The sequence below is a fragment of the Pygoscelis adeliae genome, unplaced genomic scaffold (assembly GCF_000699105.1).
Source record: "Pygoscelis adeliae isolate BGI_AS28 unplaced genomic scaffold, ASM69910v1 Scaffold37, whole genome shotgun sequence".
Lineage (NCBI taxonomy): Eukaryota > Metazoa > Chordata > Aves > Sphenisciformes > Spheniscidae > Pygoscelis > Pygoscelis adeliae.
Window position 1 is genome coordinate 1,800,457 of NW_008825308.1, and position 21,463 is coordinate 1,821,919.

At 35.4% G+C, this 21,463-nt stretch overlaps 1 protein-coding gene across 1 annotated transcript in view; it reads right to left on the reverse strand.

The window, feature by feature from the left end:
* The window catches only part of LOC103922145, a 115,445-nt gene extending 94,860 nt beyond the window's left edge, over positions 1-20,585 (reverse strand). Inside the window, 1 exon segment of the mRNA XM_009330235.1 lies at positions 20,121-20,585. Within this exon segment, the coding sequence (XP_009328510.1) occupies positions 20,121-20,585 (465 nt within the window).
* Between the last annotated feature and the right edge of the window lie 878 nt (positions 20,586-21,463).

Genomic DNA, 21,463 nt, shown 5'->3' on the forward strand with positions numbered 1-21,463 from the left:
ATAGAGAAAAACTTGGGTAGAGGGAGACATATTCATTAGAAATATAAAGCCTAACAGTAAGAGGAATAGCAAACATTTCTACAGTATTCTGTATAATCAGATTAATGTTTTAGTTCCTCATTTTCTCTAAGAAATTGAAATGTTAATTTAAAAATTTTTGTTAATATAGCAACTAGAGTAATTTGAATATCCTAGAATTTGCCTGTTTATAAACAAATAATTCAGCATTAATGTTCCTAGTTACTCTTTAAGCTTATATTGACTACATTTTAAGCATGGGTTTTTTTTTAGGAAATGTGTATTATGTAATCAACTTTCACCGATTTGAAAACAAACATTGTAATGACAGTAAACATTTTACTCCTTTTTCACCAAGATAAGCTAAAAACTAAAATATGTAGTAAATAATTTATATTTTTGTGGTTTATCCACTAATTAACTAATAATGACATGAAAGTTAAATTGATTTCACTTTATTTCAGTGATATAAGAACATTTCGTATACTAACACTTTAAATTGGGAAGTAAAATACAAATATAGTATCTTATCTTTATATTGTTTATATATTGCTTGTCCAAACATTACTTTAAAGGGGTTTTTATATATATTTTACGTTTAATCCTTCTGTTTTCACTGTAAAGAAATATTGTATTATGATGGCAAGTTGACAATCAGAACTTCACTGACAATTTGCAATCTCAAGGTACACAACTGCAAACAGTTACGTCAGATGCCTAACTCATATGTAGAGACAATTAGACGGTCTAACTGCTATTTAAATCCTTTTGATCACAAAATTCCAGACTCTGAGATGTAAATCTCTAAGTTCCATTGAGACAACTACTTCACATTCTGCATCATTTTGTGCTCATGAAGTGGACCTATTTGGATCATAATGATAAACCTTATTTTGAGTGCAAGTCTGATCTTTGCTTCCTATGTATTTATCTGCCATCTGAGGCTAAAAGTCTTATGTGGTGTTGGTGCAGGACGAACAGTGCAGGATCTTAAATAACATGATAGCTCATCACAGAAGAGATGGGGTGATTCGGGAAACAGGCAGGGTTGGGCTGTTGTGCAACAGTCACAGCGTCACCAGCTATGTGCAGCTAATGGAAATTGTACATAGGGATAGTACTCCAGTGTTAAATAAAGTAGGATCAGAGATTGATCCATTAACTTGAAGCAAAGTTTTATGGGTCAGTTTATATACTATTAGGGAAAACTTCCCCTAAAGCAGGTCAGTCAAGTCAATACTTCCCAGTATTTGTCTTTTCTTTTCTTCTGAATTCCACATAGTGCCCTTCTGGCACTAAGCTGAAGTTTGTTACGTTTTCCCCATTCAAAATACCCAAAATAGTGGAAGGCAGTGTTTCAGTCTATCAGAGAAGTATATTTATAGCAGGAAACTGAGGATATGTGGCATGGCCTGGAGTGCAGCGAGGGGTCATATGAACAAATGCCCCCCCAGGAATTTCCAAGGGAGTACTGAACCAGAGTAAATGGCACTGTTCTGGGAAAGTTTGGGTGTTTGGGTTTGGGGTTTTCTTTTGTTTGTTTTTCTAATGGTCTGTTATCACTTGTAAAAGTGATGATGTGTTCAGATGGTCAAAAGCCTTTTTGTAACTAAATAAGCATTTATGACTTTATGTTATATGCCTCCTGAAATGCCATGAAGCAAGCAGTAAGTTTACAGATGCACTGACATTTTTTGGAAAAGACTACAGATGAGATTCCTGCTCTCCCATCCTTCAGAAGATGATACATAATACTAGAAAGAGATCTGTACTGTTACTTAGTTGTTCTCATGCCAGAAGCTTTAAAAGATCAGTGTATTCAGTAGATCCCAACAGCAAAGTGCTGAGGGAGCAACAAGAATTGTTTAACCAGATCCTATCGCACACCATTCAAATAAATGTGATTCTAATTTTGAGGCTTCTTGCACTGTTGCCATCTAGATACATCTACTCACAACAGAATTTGTAATCATGGGAAGGAGATGACAAGTAAACTATAATTTAAGCATACAAGGAAGATGAAATTTCTGTCTTTTTTCCTCAAAAGATGCTTCTTAAAATTCTATACAGAAGAATATTGAAAGAGTAACATAGTCTCTGAGTAGGGATAATATGTAATATCTTTACCTACTTACCAAACTTGATCTGCTCTGAGTTTCTAATTCATTCAGAGGAAAGGATGTGTACATTTTATAAATCTCTGCTTTAACCCAGGTTCATTACGAAAGACTGAACCCAGATCATCAATACAAGCCTCTATATTTGCACCAGAAGCAAAAGTAAAGTAAATCTAATGTTTTGTCCATACAATGCAGGAGGAAAAAAGGGTATTATATATGTAACTCAAATCCCCTTAAGGAATGTTTGCTCCATACATCTCAAAACTAAATGTATTAAAATCTCCATAAAATTATTTTTTAAGATACTATCCATTACAAATGACTACTCACAATCAAATTTTTGGGATGAGAAGTGCAGTCCTGTAGTACTTAAAGAAAAGCTTTTTTCATATTCCTCTGGCTGAATAGTTACTAATCACTGTATGGGAACATTTCAAGGTTAATATAATACCAGAGATGGACAAAGCCTCAGACTAAAGGGGAAGGAGAAAGAATCTCTACAATCAAATATCCGCAGTCACACTGAACAATATAGCAGGTGTTCACAATTGAAGCCTTTCATATTCCTATAACTAGACAGTTTTGATTGCACAAACATAGGTGCCTGTGCCCATGTAGAATACACGATAAGTTTATACTGCTAAATAAAAAAGTGTGAGGGAATGAGCTCAAGCAATGTTCCCTGATGATCACACTGCTTAACTGTAAGCTCACTCATTTTTTAACTGCTCCCACTAGCTCTCTCCAAAACAAATCTGTTATGAAAGGAGCTACCCCTAAACAAAGAGGGGAAAAAAAATAAAACAAACCCACAGTGGTGCCTGTCGACCATGCAGCAAGGGAGTACTAGCTGCCCCTCTTTGGTATAGCAGTGTAGACCAGTATACTGGTATAAACAGTGCAGCTGACGCTTGAAGGACACATTAGACCTTCTCCAGACAAAATACTTAGGTTGTGGAACATATGCAGGAAATCAGTGTGTTCCTGGTGCCTTGGACCTCCTATTCAGTAGGTGTTACTGAGCGCAAAGACCATGCTTTGAAGAATATATGGATCTCAAGAAGACTAATTAAAGTAATCTCAGCAGACCGAAATGCTACTGGCATCCAAAAATCCTTCACAAATATTCTGACCAAATATTGTTTGAAGTGGTGCTAACACTTCTATCCTTGCCTAAAAATCTGCATCTGCTTCTCTTGCAGTTATTTATTCTCTCTGAACCAGACGAGATCAGCTTTTCAGTTCCATCTTCTAACTGATCCTTCCAACCCAATTTAACTTACATTAACTATTGTTTACTCTTAAAAAATAAAAAGACATCTCAAAAGCATTGGTGAGATAGCATAAATAATATATGCATGAAGTTTTGAAAATACTGCAGTCAAAAAGTACATCAAAGTTAATTGAATACAAACACAAGAAATTAAGATGCTGACAGAAAAAACCAACCAACCAACCAAAAAAAAAAACCCACTTCATGTTGAAAAGGAGAGTAGAAATAAAAAGGGTAATGCACAGACTGAATCTATTTGAAATGGAAGAAAGAAGTCCACAAAGCTATTGAAGAATGCAAAGGCTGGGAAATATTATTCAAGGTAGTTAAAAATAGAAATATCATTCTTTTATGACAAGCTTATCAGTTGAAAGGCACAGAATAAATAAGTTATAAGAAATAATACATAATAAATATTCATACGTCCTACTCTGCAATAATAGTGACAGAGTTTTTGCTAGAATTTCAACATTATAATTTTTCTGAAAAATGTGTCTTATCAACATAAGGTCCTGTTTACATGTTTTAAGTTCTTCAGTATATATCTCAAACATTTCAACATGTAATCTTACCTCATAAATAAGTGAACATTAAATGAGGGAGAACCCAAAAAATTTTTTACTTGACTTTCATAACCTGTAGGTTAAATAACTGAAATGAAATCTTTATAAGGTCATTCTCAGGGGTCCTTCCTGTAAAAGGTTCACAGTTGCTTCCAAAAGCCACTAAAAATGAGTATTGATGCACATTTTTGTATTTATTGTAAGCTAAGATTTAATGGGGTTTCAGCAGAGGGTTGAAATTTGCTCTGTTAGTGCAAATTGTTTAAGAATGGAACTATGTGCTTTATTGTCATTACCCTCTGAAAATTTCAAAATCTTGATTCTCTTCAACAAATGAACAAATATTTATTTTACTGTGATAATTGTGGACACTCAGCTGAAACTAATTATAAATTTTAAAAAGCATGAAGTCTTTAAGTAATGCATTCTTAAAGCCTGCTTTCTGGTTAATGAAGAAGTCATGTTCATGAGACTTTTTGAGACATAATTTTGCTGCAGAACTTAAGGAGCATGGAATGTATACCAGGTATCAAAGCATGGATTTCTAATATACATACATCAGAGATGTATCTCAGGATGTGTTGCAGAAGAGCACAGGCATATGGTGGCGATAAGAGATGGAGCTGGTCAAAATTGGTTTCAGGAGTAAAAAAGAGAACAAAGGCATAGTAGCTGACATATGTAAAAGACACTACAAATTGTTAATTGGGATTAACAAGGAGCTGCAGACCAATGAGGAAAAAAAAAGGTGCAGAAGCATATTGAAGAACAGAAAAATGACCCCAAGTGAATCATAGATTGAGAAAGAAGAAACTGTCGACATGACCAGCATATTTCCTGTGGTGAAGGACTGAGGATGTTCAATGTTACTCTCTCCCCTCCCTCCCCACACACATGAGAATGCAGCCACCAGCCTTAGGGTCCAGAGGAGCAGGGAAGGGTGAGCATAATACCAGGAGCAGGAGTAGTAACTTTGTGTAAAACAATTTTGACTGCATTTTTATTCTTTCTTTTCCTGTAACAATTAGCTCTGGACTAACAATAGTTAGTGTTTCTACTCCTGACTTGAAAAAAGGTGTTTTACATTGAGGATATTTTAAATTAAAAAAAAAAAAAAAAAAAAAAAGGAAAAATCTAATCCTTGGTATCTTTCTATTTAATTACTTTGCCCTATAAAACATCTAGTTTACAGAACTGCAGAAACCTGTAGGGAGACATAATCACTGAAAACTTTTAAGTATTTATTGTGAACTCAAACAAAAAGAGAAAGGATTTATCTGCCTTTCATCTCTTTTTTATGCTACAAAGTACAGTGTTCACAGAGTTAAGTAATATTATTGACAATAATTATAATAAAAGTATAGATGTAATAGTTATGGATTTAATAAATTTCTGCCTCAGAAGGCTACTAACTCCCTCAGTAATAACTAATCAGTGTGGGGTTTTTAAGATATATTGATTATAAGAAGCACAAGTTTTGTATATTATTTTCATTTACTTTTTTGTTTAGCTCTGGAGTTACATAGCAATACAAACAATTACTTTTATCTAATAAAATGCTTTTTTGTTATCCAGATGATGAGAATTACTTGCTATAAGGAATGGACTCTTAGATACTCTGAAATTCACATTTCTGGTTTTTTTCACTTACTGTCTTGGGTTAGTAAGTGAACTCCCTCTTTGTCCTTTTCCTTTCCCTCTCGAGAGACTGTATACTGCAGACCTACAGCAAATCTCTGTAATTTCCCTCTGAGATGATTTCTGCAGAGATGATTTCTTGGTACTTGAGATATTTCTGAAAAACAGCAACACTTGAAAGCAGCTGTGTCATCTCAGTGGAGCAAATATAAAGGACAGGGATTATAAACAGGTTCGTTAACCGGTGCTGTGTTAACACTCAGACTCTTTTTCTTTACTATTGTTATTATTATTGTTACTGTTATTATCATTATCATTGCCATTATTATTTGTGCATTTTCACTATGAGGTCTTGACAGTGTTGCAAACTTTGAAACACAGACTCAGCAAAATTTAAACATTGTTACTGTTTTTCACAGATCAGAGTTGGTTTTATGACGTTTTTTCTTGTTTGTTTGTTTTTTTAACTCTGTGGGTAAACATTCCATTTACTACTGAAAAGTTAAAGACAGGAATTATAAAAGCAATAGTTAAAAAAGAAAATAAATACAAACATTTTATTTTTTTGCAAATAAAGTTAAGCCATCTTGAGATTCCTTCACTGCCCCGTGTTTACTAAAGAAGACAAGTAAGTTTAATTCCACCATTAATACTTATGAGTATGAAACATACTTTTACGTGAGGATGGAGTGGGAGCATGTCCACTTCTCTATATTGTTTATGGCAATATATATGAGATTTTTGCTGAGAAGGAAACCCAATGTTTTAGGTATCTCCCAATCTGATAATAAGACAATCCTGACAGATAATCCCCTGCAACATGCTCAGATTTGCTCTTAAGCCCTATGCAGCTACTGTGAAGCAACTTCAGTGCTATAATGTTTTCTTCAGTGGATTGAACCAATACTAACATTAGTGAAAAGTATATTAAACATCTCAAAATATGACAAATCTTTTATTCATAACTGCAGAAAGAAAAGCACATTTCTGGAATTAACTACCGTTCTTTCCATCTTGCCTATCATCCTCTTTTCCTTATTTCTCAAGCATGCTTATTGAACATTGACTCATAATTGCATGAATTTGTTTCTTTTTAAAAATCTGTATGACTAATTGATCCTTATCCTTTTACACATCTCAGTATGGGAACTACTAGTTTTTTTGGCTCTCTTGAGCCTCCTTTTTTTCCCCAAACAATCATTTAACATTAAAACAATTTAAGGATTTTATGTTAGTAAAAGACTTAGATCAATTTTAGCTAAAATATTCTGGTAGTTTACTTTTCAATACCCTATACATTTATGTTTAAGTGTTAGGAAGAGTACATAAGAACTGCAAAAGCCACATTACATCATGTCATAGATAATAAACAATTATTTCATTCTATTATAGACCTCGTTTACAAACAAAGCAAAAAATGAGTTCAGCTTTTTCCCTTCCGAAACAAAATATGTTCCAAGTTAAGTTTTACTCCTCAGGAGTAATTAAGGAAATATGCATTTAACTACATCTTATGGTAATAGCCTGAATGATCCACAGAGGCCTGTTGCAAAGTGTACTATTCTATAACAATGTAGTAGTAGTTTATTACTGAAAAAAAAATTAAAAAATAAAAAATTGACAGTCTGGAAAACTACCATAGGAGTGCATAACTTACAGTTATATTGACTTTTTCAAGACAAGGACAAGTTTATCATAAATAATGCCTTGTGAAATCTTTCCTGAGGTATATGGTATTTCTCATTAAAAAACCCCACAAATCTATACATATGTACATTTACCTGAGTTAGTATTAAAGAAGACTTAGATACTGATGGTATTGTAGCTGAAGATCTTTCCTGGCTTTCTTGTCCAACACTGTCTCAAAAATCTCACGTTTTACTACATTTAAAGTTATTATCGACATCCCAACAAAGATTTTCCTTAGCAGAAATTAGATACATCACTTCTTGGTTAGTCATTGGGAGCAGGGAGTATAATCTCATTTGTTCATTTTTGTCTTTACAATAGTCTTTTAAAAACTTAAACATTTATCAGGCCTCCTTGTCAGTTGTCTTTTCTTCAAATGTCTTTACTATTGGACATATCACTGTTAGAGAAAATATTACTTAATAATTTAATCCTCAAATCTTACTCTACTGCTCATATATTTAAAACCATGAACACAGGAGATTTCAAAGAAAGAGGAGTCTATTTTTTCTCTAATAAAAATATATTATGTGTAATAATAATCTACATGAATGAAGAAGCTTTCTTGAACTAGACGACTTTTTGGGATGAAGGTGACTTTTTCTGCTGCATGTGCTCTAGTCTCCAGAAACAATTTAAACTCTTTATAGTCTTCCTTTGGGGTTTTCAGGACTCTACCACAAAATCTTTTGTGATCTTTTATTTCAAATGTTTAATTATGCATAGAAGGTCATCCACTTCCTAAAGCCCTAGAACTTCATATTTGTTGCCTTGCCACAGTTCAGAAAAAAATCCAAAGAATGTAGCTTATCTCAGGCACTAGAGGGGCTTAAAACTAATATTCAGACAAAACTCATGACTTCAGTCATGAAGCTAGAGCAGCATATTTTAACAAGGCATTATGCTATGGCATTCCCATAGCTAGTAATTGCCTCAGATAGTCTTTGCAAACTACACAGAAAAAAACTGCTTTGGGAAACAGCAATGGTAGTGCTGGTGGAAGGATTTTTAAATTATTTATTACTAGTCTTTAGACAGCTTAGGGTTGTTTGTTTGTTTGTTTGTTTGTTTGTTTGTTTGTTTTCTGGGAAACTATTATAATATGAATAAAGAAATAATGTAAGGGAGAACTTACCCCAGTTGGACAAGACACAATAAGAAAGTTTTCTGTCCCCCAATATTGTTGCTCTGACCTCAGATAATGTGTTCTAAAATAACTTGAAAAGTTCACTGTAACCTTTCAGCCAACACTTGGAAACAGCAGCCCAGTACTTTCTATGCAGATTCTACGTCATGGTGGCATTTCAAGACTAAATGAAATTGAAAAAAATTAGAGGTCAGAAGCCACTGAGTTGCATGGATGCAAACAGATTTCTGCACTGACAAATTTAAAATCAAGCATTTAGGAAATAATATTTTGCAGTGGATAAGACATCAGTTTGGATAGTGTGCATCAGTGTTCCAGTGTTTCTTCTGTACGTTGGAAATTACTTTTCCCTAGCTCAGAAAAAGAAAAAAAAAAAGGAAAACAAAATATGCAGTCCTAGTTTCATCCCTTTTTTACTGATATGCAACCAGCAGACAAAAGCAGTCAGGGAGTTATTAAATAGCTGTAATGTCTCAATAGCCAAAATCTAAAGAGAAAGAACAAATTGAGAGATAGTGTTTGATCATGTGGCAATCATGTCATATATCTAATGATGCATATTTACAGTTTAAAATAAAAACCGAAGGGGATCCAAGACTTTTTGCAGTTTACATATATCACAGAGACAGGAGATCTGAATTAGATGCAATGAACAATAATTCTAAAAGAACTTCAAAATTAAGATACATTTCTTTCTTAGATTAAGTAAATAAAAGTATTCAGCTGATTTAATATTTATTAAGAAACTATAGTTGGGATGGGTGGATGATTTCCTTTCTTCACTTATTTTTTTTCCTCCTTCCTTTTCCCCTTTCATTTAAACCCACAACTCCTGACATCCAAGAAAATGGCTCAATTGCAGGCTGAATGACTAGAGGACGTAATTGTTCTAAATATACAATTTTAGTCTCTGAGAATATCCAGATGTTTGAATTTTTCTTGCTCAAGACATGACACCCCCGTTTTCACTTAGTCATTTGTTTTACAGGTAATATTGGCTGCCAGTATATTTGTGTAGACCCCGAATTTCCAATTGTTTTCTGAACATGCCTATTAGATCAAGGTGTGCAGAACAATTAGGCAGAGGAATGAGTCATCATTCTCAGGCATATTTGGGAGATAGGTGCCAAGATGCTGTCAAAACTGAAGTGCTTCTCAGCAGGTATAAAGACAGCCTTTCAGTGATTGTGGAACTCAGGCAAAAATAAAGATATGTAGAGATTAGGTGCTGCCTGGGTAAGCTTGTTTGAAACTAAATTCTACATTATCCCTGTATTAGGCAGCCATGAATACATGTAAACTGCAAAAATAAAGTAGTGATGCTTTAGCTAGCTTTAAATAAGCTAGATAGGACATTACGCTTAGCCTAGCCATTGTAGGACATTATTTTACTCTATTTTTGCACAAATGTGTGAGTCTTGCTCTAAATTCTCTCTTCTGACTGAGGAAAATCAAACCCTTATCTGCCATCCTCCAACTTGTAGGTTCAATGTATTTTACCGAAGAACATTACTATGAAGAATATGAGAGAACATATGTCCATTTTACTATATGTCCAAGAAAGGGAACGGTGCAGCAGAATAGAAAGATCAAAGATTGTTTGTAGTGTAAAAGAACGAGAAAGTGAGAGCCAACAAAGCAGTCTGTTGAGTAGCTCATCAGCGTGTCTTACTTGATACTAGCTGCAAAGCGTTCTTTTCCCCAATGTTATTTTCCTGTAGCAGATAAATTTACAATACTTGGATGTCTGGATATTACATTTAGTGTAACAGTGACATAAACAAAAGTACTACATGAGAATTGATGGAGGATTTCAGAGAATTATTTTCATTGCATTTAAAAAGAAAAACAGTTGCAGAAATTTCAGACCATTTGTTCTTGTGAATAGTATTTGAATCAGCATTGGGAAATTCACAAAGTGTATAAGATCAGCCAAAACTTAATCTATATATGATTTTGCAGATGCTGTATGTAGGAATGTTGTATGACAAGATTTCAGATATTCATGTCTAGAAATAAAAGGAAATAACATTTTATGCAAAAAAGCATAAACCCAATACTTAACATATTTCTTAGTACCATTTAGGTCAGGATTATCTGTAGAAATTTTAACTTGACTTGACTTTGACTGTACCTGTGGTGAATTAACTCATATGAAACTAGTTTTGTAAGGGATATTACATGCATCTCATTGCATTTTGTTGCATGTCTAACTTCAGGATAGACAAATTTTCTCTTTCCAGTAAAGACACAGGTTCTTACTATGGGTTTTTTGAATCAGGAATATTTCTGGTTATTTTCCTAAGGGTAATTTTTTTCTGTATGAATGTTTTCTACTTGCTGTATTCATAACAGTTATTAGGATATGCAGCTCTAAAGAAGAAAATGGTAAATACAGAATATTCAATAGCAATTAATAATAGTGTATCTGGATGATTAGAAATGATCTGTCTCATGAATGTGTGTAGGTTTTTTTCAGACTAGATATCTGACCTACTTTGAAGCTTTCTGATGAGGGAGACCCATGTACAAATATTTGTGTTTATTCAACATAACTCTAGAGCGGTTAAATTTCTCAGATGTTTTCTGAATCCAAAGCACAGACATGATGTAACCTTTCCTGTACCCCTATGGCATAATCAAAGGGCTGTTAACTTCAGGATCCAGACAACTAGGAGTGTACCCGGTGTCTGACCAGGTGTTGGAGAATCTGGGGACTCCAAGTGTGTAATAACATGAGTATGATTTAAGACAGGTCCAATAGAAACTTTATTGACTTTGATCATAGTGAGAAACCATTCGGGCAGCATCTCCCCCTCCGCTCCCCTGTTCTCTCCCAAGTGATTGCACAGACCCAACCTATATACTGTTTCAGAAAAAAGAAAGAGGTGAGGAAAAACAATCATTTCAATGTTAACAAAGTGAGGTCCTTACAAAATGCTCCTTCACTCAAAAACCACTAAGGCATAGGGACCACCAGTAATATCTAAAAATTGATTTCTTACCTCTTTCTCACACTCCTTTTCAATCATATTCAGAATACCTAGTGGCAGCACCAAGTGCATATCCCGCTGTCAGAAAGCAAAGCTAACGTTATCCCTGAGTTCACCATGATCTTATAGTTCCCTATATAGATAGAAGCAGATCCAAGGAGGAGAGAGGAAAAAGGCTACTAGAATTCCTTATGATTTCAACTGAAAAGCCAGCTCCACAGCTCCTTCTATGTGGCATTTTTTATTGCTATTGACCAGCCTAGCCCATTTTACATCATCTTTACATCTCTGTTCCCTTCCCCTCCAACCCCTTCCCCCAACTCTCTTGGACAGTAGGCTCAATATTCTCTTTGTAGAAACAGTAACTCCAGAAACTTCAGCGTAATGCCAGTGTGTTGCTACACTACAGAAAGCTACCTGTGCCTTAATAGTGAAAATCCCTGTGTTTTTCAGAGAACGATTTACGACAGCATGCAAGATTATAATTGTTGTGCACTGGTAACACCAGAACTTTCTCAAATGACAGCTAGGAGCAATACATTTATACACTTTACTGTGAGGAAGGGGATTAACTAGATGACCTCTAACATAATTTCCAAATCTATTTTCCATTATTTATTGCCTTTTCTCACCTCACTCCCCCCAGGAAACAGCTTGCCTTTCCCCAGGACACATTAATTAAATGCATCAGACTCCCATAGCACAAACAGGTTAGCTGCAACACATGCAACATAATCACATTCACCAAGCCACCACTACAGGGAAACCTTCTGAGTTGCAAACAGTATTCAAAAGCATAAAAACCTGGCTGCAAGTGGCAGGGCATGTCAAGCGTCCAAGGTTATAGCTCAAAGGAAGCTATCTTTTTCTAGAGTTGGTGAATTTGCCATTTTACTGAATGTGCTCCTTCCTTAAAACTGCAGGTTATTTTCTGCTAGAGATTATAGTGACCACTTCATGTTAACTATGAATGATAGCCTTAGCAAGGCACAAGGATTAAAATGTGTAAATATGCATAACAATTCCCTCCCTACACCCTGATCAACAATGCTCCATGCATTATCAGACTTTACCTATTAGAGATATACTGTATGTTGTTTGGGTTTTTTTCCAACTTATTACCCTCCCCCCCCAGTAAAATGTATTCTTGGCAAACAAAGAACCTGGCAAACAAAATCTCTCGCTACTTGGTGAAAATTATATAGATGATTTACTGAGATGCTTGTCCCTTCAGTTCAGTCTTCACAGTTTCAGAAAGCCCTTTAGCTGTAGTCACATTCTTACTAATCCAAATACATGTACCCACACCCACACAAATAAATCTTTTACTCAATGAGAAAGATATGGAGAAGCAAAACAGAGCATTAACACACCCACTATCATCTTCCCTCCAACACTTGGGAATTCTCAGTAAGAGGAAGTCCCAGCCCCACATTCTTTTTCAGCACTCAATGTCCTGAGTCCTCAAACCACGGCATAAGAGAAAGCTTCTTTAGTTACTAGCTGTCTCAAGCTGTACTAATCTCTGTTACAGCTATAATGATTCAGAAAATGAGACTACTGAAAGCTGCATATTGCTGGATCTTTTATTTTCAAGAAATAAGGCAAAGAGACAAAAATATAGGAAATTATTCACAAAATAAAAACTCTTGCATACTCTTAAAGTTGCAAAGTCCTAGAAAGCTAGAAAATAAAATTTATGTTGACTTGAGAAATTTTAGCACTTTCCTCATGTGTATAGATACAATGCTAAAGCTCTTAATTGTATATTCACAAATTATTCTCACCAACCTACCCTCTCACAAGGACAATCTCTCACTCAGTGCTCATATAACCAGAAGTCTGCCATTTCCCCACATTCTAGAAACTTATTATAGAGTTTAAATATTTTGTTTGTATGTATCTGACCTCTGGATCTGGAAAGGGAAGAGCTAATGATAAGCATTATTATATTATAATTTGTTTCTTTAACATGTGGTCTGCTGCCCATTAAAAAAAAAATCTGTAAATGGTGCAATACTATTAAAATTATAATATGACTTTATCATGAAGGCAGTATTCTCCCAGTATTTGTGTTACTTGCCCCAGTATACTTATTTCAGTAAACTATTTTTGCTTGCAAATTAACATAAAGCACTATCTTCCACTGCTATAGAATATTGCCTTCCACAGGATGGTAAGTGTCATGCAGCTGTGCAGTATTTGCCCTTCATTTTCCATACAGTGCCAATAAGAGTAAAGGTGCAAAATATAGGAAGCATTTTCTTCTTTCTTTCACTCCTCTTAGTCTCTTCTTTTTTGTCACTTTCTTTCCCAACATATTTGTGCTGTTACTGAAATTCACTACAACTTCTGACATGTTCACCATCACAATATCACTAATTAAACATGGGTTCGGCTCTAAAGTCATGTCTTACTCATCCTCAGAAGCCAGCAAACATGACATTGTAATTCAGACCAATATCTAATACTGATTTGAGAAAGGCCTCTTATATGTTTGGAAGTGAAATCAATCTAAAATATCACTGAATAAAGATGAGGATAGGATAAAGAAGTAAAGATTTTTGTGTGTGTGTGTGAATTTAGGATTTCTGGGGAAAACTGTTAACATATTCTTTAACAATCTCAAAATTATAACACTCTAAACATGGCTATTCACCTTCCTAAATCATTGGGAGAAAGAAGTGAAGGAATGTTCTATGCTAATTAAAATAAATTCATTCTAAAATGCAAATAAACTGTCACTTTAAAGCAGCTTGAGCTCCTAAATGTGATTACCTGTGGCCGACAGCAACCCCATAAAGCTTAACTTTAAAGACTGCAATTTAAGCAAGCGATTACGTGTTTCTGTTATTTTTTCATGAAAGTTTCACTAGGTGGAGATCTAGGAAAAACATCCTTGCAGTTAGCTTGAATACTTCATCGTGCTAATTTTGGAGATTTGTTTTAATATCCTCAGTTCACCACATCTGTTGCTATAAAATGAGGTGCAGAAACTGTTTTGGCTTTATTTTTTTGTCACTTTACATTCACTATTTATGTAAAAGTGCAATTGTCATGAATGATGAGAGGATTAAATAGAAAATCACAGAAGCTGTCAACCTAACAGGACTGTTGCTGCAATTTAATGGCATATGCAGACATATCAGATTTGTCATGGTTCACATTTTTCTTAGCTGTGTTATAATGCTTCTGCACTGATGGCTTATTAAATAATAATTCACAAAGTTAATAAAAATTCAGTTCTTCAAGATATATTCAAATTATTGAACTGCCTTCATTGTCCATAACAGATGACCTGATAGACTATAAAAAGAATGCAGATGCCAAATGTCAAATGAATTTTTTTTTCACATGCGTACAAAAACATGCTATACAGTGTTTTTTCAGGAAAGTCCAAGAACATAAAAATCATTTTAAATGTATAAGTCCCCAAAATGATAGCCATAAATCAAGCAATAGAAACAAGAGATACATCTTCACAGTGCTTGCTTGTTGGTTGGTTTGTTGGTTGGTTGGTTTTCTCCCCCAAAATAAATGCTTGGTTTAATAGCAACTTTCTATTAAAGTTTAGAAAGCTCCTTGTTTTAGGTATGCTAGTGATTTTTGGAGGTTTTGTTTTGTTTCATGGAGAACCCCTAGAGCCTAAAAACGAAAAATAAAAAAGTTATGTTATCATCCTGTATCTTTCTTACAGTGGTTAACACAACTATAAACTTGTTCTTCATTCAGAATTCCATTAAACATTACATTATTGGAAAGTTTCTGTAGCAACAATGCAAGGGAAAATAATATTAACAGGGATATCCAGCTACCATTGAAACAAAAATCTTCCAAACACTCTGCTCCACAGGAGAGAAGAAGGGGAAAAAAAAAAAAAAAGGTGAAGGGCAGTACTGTATTATCCATGGTGCATGAATATCAGCAAATGTCCACAACTATTAGCTCACATTTTCCCCTATAAGTGCTGTCCTTTCATTAGTTGGTTCTTGAAATTTGGCTGCTTAAAACAATCTCCTTCCTTAACTTTTTGGGTCAGGCTCTTAGGTAAATGCACTTGCTGGATCTTTTGTCTTTGCTTCTTTTATTGTGTCTGAAAGATGAGGGAAATAAAGAGAGAATGAAAATCACTCTTCTTTATAAAATAATTGTTTCACTACTATGTAAAATTGAGTCCTTGCTGAGTCCTTAGACTGTTACATAGTGTGTTCCTGCTACATGGAACATTAGAAATAAAAAAGTAACTTATTACTATATTCCTGGAACATGACCTCTTTGCAAAGTAATAAGAATTACTCTACCATACAGAAATTAGTTCTTTTTAATGTCTCCTCCCAACTTTGCTCTCCTGTGCAAGAATGCATTGCACTCAAGGACATGCATGTCCATATGTGGGTAGGCATTGGCAGAAAAGGGTGAAAGAATCAAGTATCTGTGGTTTCTATTATCTGCTTGTTCAGTCAGATGACAATTTTGGTGCACAATTGTAATACTTGGGAGAAAAGGCAAATTAATAATAAAAAATTAGTTATACCTACAGATATTTTGAAGACAGTTGTGAGTTTTCTTTGTTTAATCTAAGCTAGATGGACATGAGCCATGCAACCTGTTAGCACAAACACAGCACTACACTTGTGTGTTTTAATGAGAGATCAGATATATTAGACCAAGCTCAGCCATGTGTTAATGTAGTTATTTGGCCTCTAGTCAGCTCACAACAAAGATGGAATAAGTTTGCATTTTTCTGCAGATAGTCTCATTCTTCATTATTGTCCTGTGGAGCCTTGTTTATGGAAAACCATGAACATCCCTAAACAAGTACTTCTTGCACAGTGATGATACCTTTTGGCTTTTACCATATAATCTTGGGGGAAAAATAAAATAAAAAAAAAAAAATCAGTTGGCCTTTATTCTTCCTTTGTTCATGCAGGTGTTCAAAATTATACTAAAGTTTAATGCATGGAGATATTTTTAAGGAAGTAAAATTTTGCTAGTGCTGGCAGAATAAGTGAAAACTCTAATAAAATAATTTACCAATGACAAAGGTGGTTAGCACTTCATGGGACCAAGTGAAACAATAAAGAACAAGTAAATTTCATTTGCTAGCTAGACATGGCAGCATGCATGCTTAGAGATGAAACTATGTAAACAAGACACTGCTAAATGCTGTTGGAGAAAACAACAGGATTGTTAGCACAGTATTTCTGCAGTACTGTATGGTATTGAGACACAAATGCCAGGAACAAGATGATGAGAAATGTGATCAAGGTCTGAATAAACCATGAGTGCTGAAGTTTGCAAGTACTTCATGCCTTTATACTTATTTAAAAAAAAAAAAATCAAATGAAAAAAAAAAACCAAAACAACAGAAGAACCAACCCAACAAAAAGCAGGGGAGACAGGGTTCGTTGGTTTGTTCAGTTTTGTTTTAAGCAGGTCAAGAGTAGTACATTGCATTGCTTTAACCCCCAGAACTGAGCACTCCAGAGCTCACAATGGATCCTCAGGTCCTAGCAATGCCTGGGCAAATTGGCACAATGAGGAGTTATGCAGAAACTCCCAGTCCAATATAGACAACAGTAACACGATGACTTCAAGTCCCAGAAAAATTACACAACTGCTCAAAATAGGAAATCTTACTAAAAGGCTTAAATACTTCACCTGTGTTCTGTTCTGTTCTGGATGGGAAGCTCTTCCTCCATATTTCCTACTCACTATTTCCCAAGATTGAGAGTACAAGAGCAAATATAAACTAATAAAAACTAAACCTACACGCAGTAAATTCAGAAAGCATAGTGGGGGCAGACTTATGAACACAGGGATTCTTATTCTCCGGTGAATGTCTTAGTCACTAGGATATGAAAGCATGCTTGTCCTCTGCTTTTATGAATCTTGACTTCTTCCACACAGTATCGTGACTTTACCTGGACTAGTGGAAAGTAGCCCTCTCAAGCATGAATGCTATGAGCTGGCAGTTCAGCACTAAGATAAAAGATGAGGATTTGAATGCTCTCAGGCACCAAAAAACATTGATCTTCATTTCCTCACTTTTTGTTTGAGACTTAGGGTGCAAAGAGTATACAAAGATTGCAGAATTAAAAGTCTATTGAAATTTTTTATTTAAGCTTCATTTTTTGATTGTACGTTACATGTGATCAGACAATTGACAACACACAGAAGTTTTTCAATTCCCTTCTATTAAAGAGAGCAAGAAAGAAACACATTTTCTGAAATAAATTATATTGTTTCAGAAGTGAAATCAAGTGCTCTTTGGCATTGTAAACCAAACAAGGCCCTGAGTAATTAAGTCACTAGAGGAAGTGAAAATAGGTGAAGAAAATGAAAGCATAGCTTGAAAAAATACATCTGTGTTAGATAAAAACATCTGAAACAGAAGCAGTTGAGATTTTTTTACCCCATGTCCTATAAATTAATGGGTACTTAGCACACAATTTTTTCTCCTCTATTAAAAATCACAAAGCTCTGGTTGGGATTCAACCTTTCTTCTCAGGTACAAAAATACATGAATTAAGTACATAGTAGAGTCCCAGCCAGCTGGGACACCACCTACAAAATTCAGTAAGTGGCTGCCATGTAAAGATAGAGACACTTCAGAGGAACAAAAACAACAACAAAAAACATGCTCACACTCTAAACCATCAGTAAGCAGTAGATTTACATTTGTCCTATTCCCAGATGAGGTTTTATTGTTCTGACTTTAATACGTTGAAGATTTATCTATGTGTTTGAAATGTAGCTTTGCAGCCAAATCAGAATTCTTTTCTGCATTTGACATTTTACCGCTGTTATAAAAGTTTGCATGGGAGGTGATTTGGTTGGGTTGATGGTTGGACTCGATGATCTTAAAGGTCTTTTCCAACCTTAAGGATTCTATGATGATTCTATGATTCTATGATTTGCAGTTAGGTGGCCAATAGCACTGTACTTCTCAAGCAAAATGAAACACAGATTAAATGCCAGATGTGTGTTCCAAGGTGAAATTCTCCCTAATGTGCTCCCTCTAACCACTGGCCAGACAGAGAGACTGAATTGTATCAGGATTAATGAAAATCTGTATGATATACAGAGAGACAATTTTCTGACTTGTATTCTGAAGATCTGAACTTTCATATAGTGACTAATAGCACATACATGTATGTGGTATAGAGGAACAAAAACATGATCACAACTTTTTAAATGGACCATTGGTCAGTTGCCTAAGTATAAAATTGGAAGTCTAGGTTAAGATATGCCCCCCAAGGCTTGTGCTACTAAACACAGATTAGCATTCTGCTAGCATTTGTCTGACCCAAAGGACAATGACAACAATTAATTGGATACAGGAGGGAATTGCTATTTGCTTATGACTGAGATACTGATATTTGTATGGACTATGAAATGGACAACTTCAAAATTAATCAGATTGAATGAAAAAAGAGTTTCAAAAGCAAGTATATAAGTTTTCCAATCAGTTTTTAAACTGAATGGCAAACGTTGTAGTAAGAGGGCATGAGGACATCTGTTTTAAACCTCTAATTCTGTAATCCTTTCTACTACATATAAAAGGTTAGGAACTAAGTACATCATAAGGCAATAGTTATTCACATTTTCATATATGCAGGCTTATGTTAAACTACCTGTTTATTCAGATACCCTTTCAAATCTCTATATTAGGTTTCCAACATAGAAACTACCATGAAGAAATAACAGTCTAAGGTTTGTTCATAATTTCTCAGTCTTCAAACTGAATAAATGAATGCATAAGTAAATATGCATTCATACTAAGACAAGACAGGTTTTATAATACTGCTTAAGCAGTGGATTTTTTTTTTCTCCCCCCCGCCCCCTTTTATAAAACATCCTTGTTTCACAAGAGGAGCATTTGTTTTAGTACTTAAGTAGCTGTACTTAACCAACATCACGTTTCTTTGGATTGTCTGACAGTATATATTTGAACAAAGCAAAATCAAACAAACAAACAAAAAAGGCCACAAAACCCAAAAATAAAACACAAAGCAACTATAAGTGGTAATTTAGTTAACATTCTGTGATTCATAGCATTTAAAGATGTTTGTCCTTCCTAAAGGACAGTTCAAAATCAACATGAGGTTTAGCAAACTCATATTTAGCAAACATATTTCATTTCTGCTAAAATAGTGTACTATTTTCAATCACAGAACAGTTGAGGTCCAGAGGGACCTCTGGAAGACATCTAGTCCAATACTCTGGCTCAAAGCAAGGTCACGTACAGCAGGTTTCTCCAGGCCATGTCCAGTTAGGTTTTGAATATTTCTAATAATGGAAACTCCATAAACTCTCTTTGCAAGCTATTCCAGTTTTCAATCACTCTCACACTAAAGAAGTTTTTTCTCATGTTTAGGTGGAATTTCTGTTCTTTATATTTGTGCCCATTGCCTCTCATCCTGTCACTGGATACTACTGAGAAAAGTCTGGCTTCATCTTCTTTATTCCACCCATCAGGTATTTATGATCATTGACAAGGTCTCCCCTGAGCCTTTTCTTCTCCAGCCTTAACAGTCCCAGCTCTCTCAGTCTCTCCTTGTATGACAGATGCTCCATTGCCTTTTGCTGGACTTGCTCCAGTATCTCCGTGTCCGCCTTGTACCAGGGAGCCCAGAACTGGATGTGTCTCACTAGGGCTGAGTAGAGAAGGGTTACCTCCCTTGACTGGCTGGCAATGTTCTTCCTAATGCCTTCCAGGAGGCTGTTGGCCTTCTTTGCTGCAAGGTGGCTTTTGTTCAACTTGTTGTCCACTAGCACACCCAGGTCCTTTTCTGCAAAACTGCTTTCCAGCCAGTCAGTTCCCAGTCTGTACTGAGTCATGGCATTATTCCTCCCCTGGTGCAGGGCTTTACATTTGCTTTTGTTGAACTTCAGGAGGTGCCCATCAACCCATTTTGCCAGCCTGTTGAGGTCCCTTTGAACGGTAACATACCCTCTGCTCAAGTTCAGGGCTGGGATCCTGCTATTTTCATTGTCCCCACACTTCAGAATCCTGAACTCCACCATATCATTGTCATTACTGCTAAGGCTGCCCTGACCTTCAACTCCCCAACCAGTTCTTCCTTGTAGATAAGAGTTAATCAGCTCCAGAAGACCCCTTCCCTTTGCTGGCTCCTCCATCACGTGTGCCAGGAAGTTATCACCAACGTATTCCAGAAACCTGCAGAGTCTCAAGAGAAGATCTGGTCAATATTTTTTCTGTTGATCTCTAATGCTGTGCAGGCTGCTGATCTCCAGCAGTAGTTTCTTCACTTGGTGACACAGCTCCTCCACCGGCACTTAACTCCTGCAGGCAAGGAACCAACCTCCCACTGCCCCAGTTTCAGTGTTGCTACATCTATGGGTTGCCTCTGTTAGCCAAGATATCTTGATAGTATATTAGTGCTTTGGAAGGAAATCAAGGGAAAGAATGGAGAGTAAGTGGCATGTATTTCCTTCAGTAGACCAAAACAAGAGAAAAAACAAAGTACAAAAAAAAAAAAAAAAAAGATGGATTCCAGGTGCAGATTAGGACAGATTAAGACAACTAAATGTAGGTGTCAACTAAATGTAGGTGTCTCCCTTAGATGATCTATATGTTAAAGCTCTCATCATCATTGATGGAAATCTAGGGTTTGATCCACTGTCCAGATATTAGCTCCTGTTAATTTTCTGTCATATCTAAGCCTACCTGTACATCTCAAATGCCCAAGCATAGGATACACTGTACAAGGATACAGTAAGATAAACATAGGCACTGAATGGCCTGAAGGCAGCTGAAATATGCTCATTTCAATATAGTTAAGGCAGCAAGGAAAACAATTCACTTCACGCTAAGGCAAGTATAAGGAAATTGATTCTGTTGCCTAGACTGTCTCTCTCTCTGAAAACTGGTTTCTCAGCTATTAACAAGTTTATTTTTTTTTAAGTTATTCTGATTTGAATGAAAGGCAATCTATTTTTTTTTTTTAATAGTCATCTGAACCTTTGCACATGTTCTAGAATCCCAGTTCAATAGA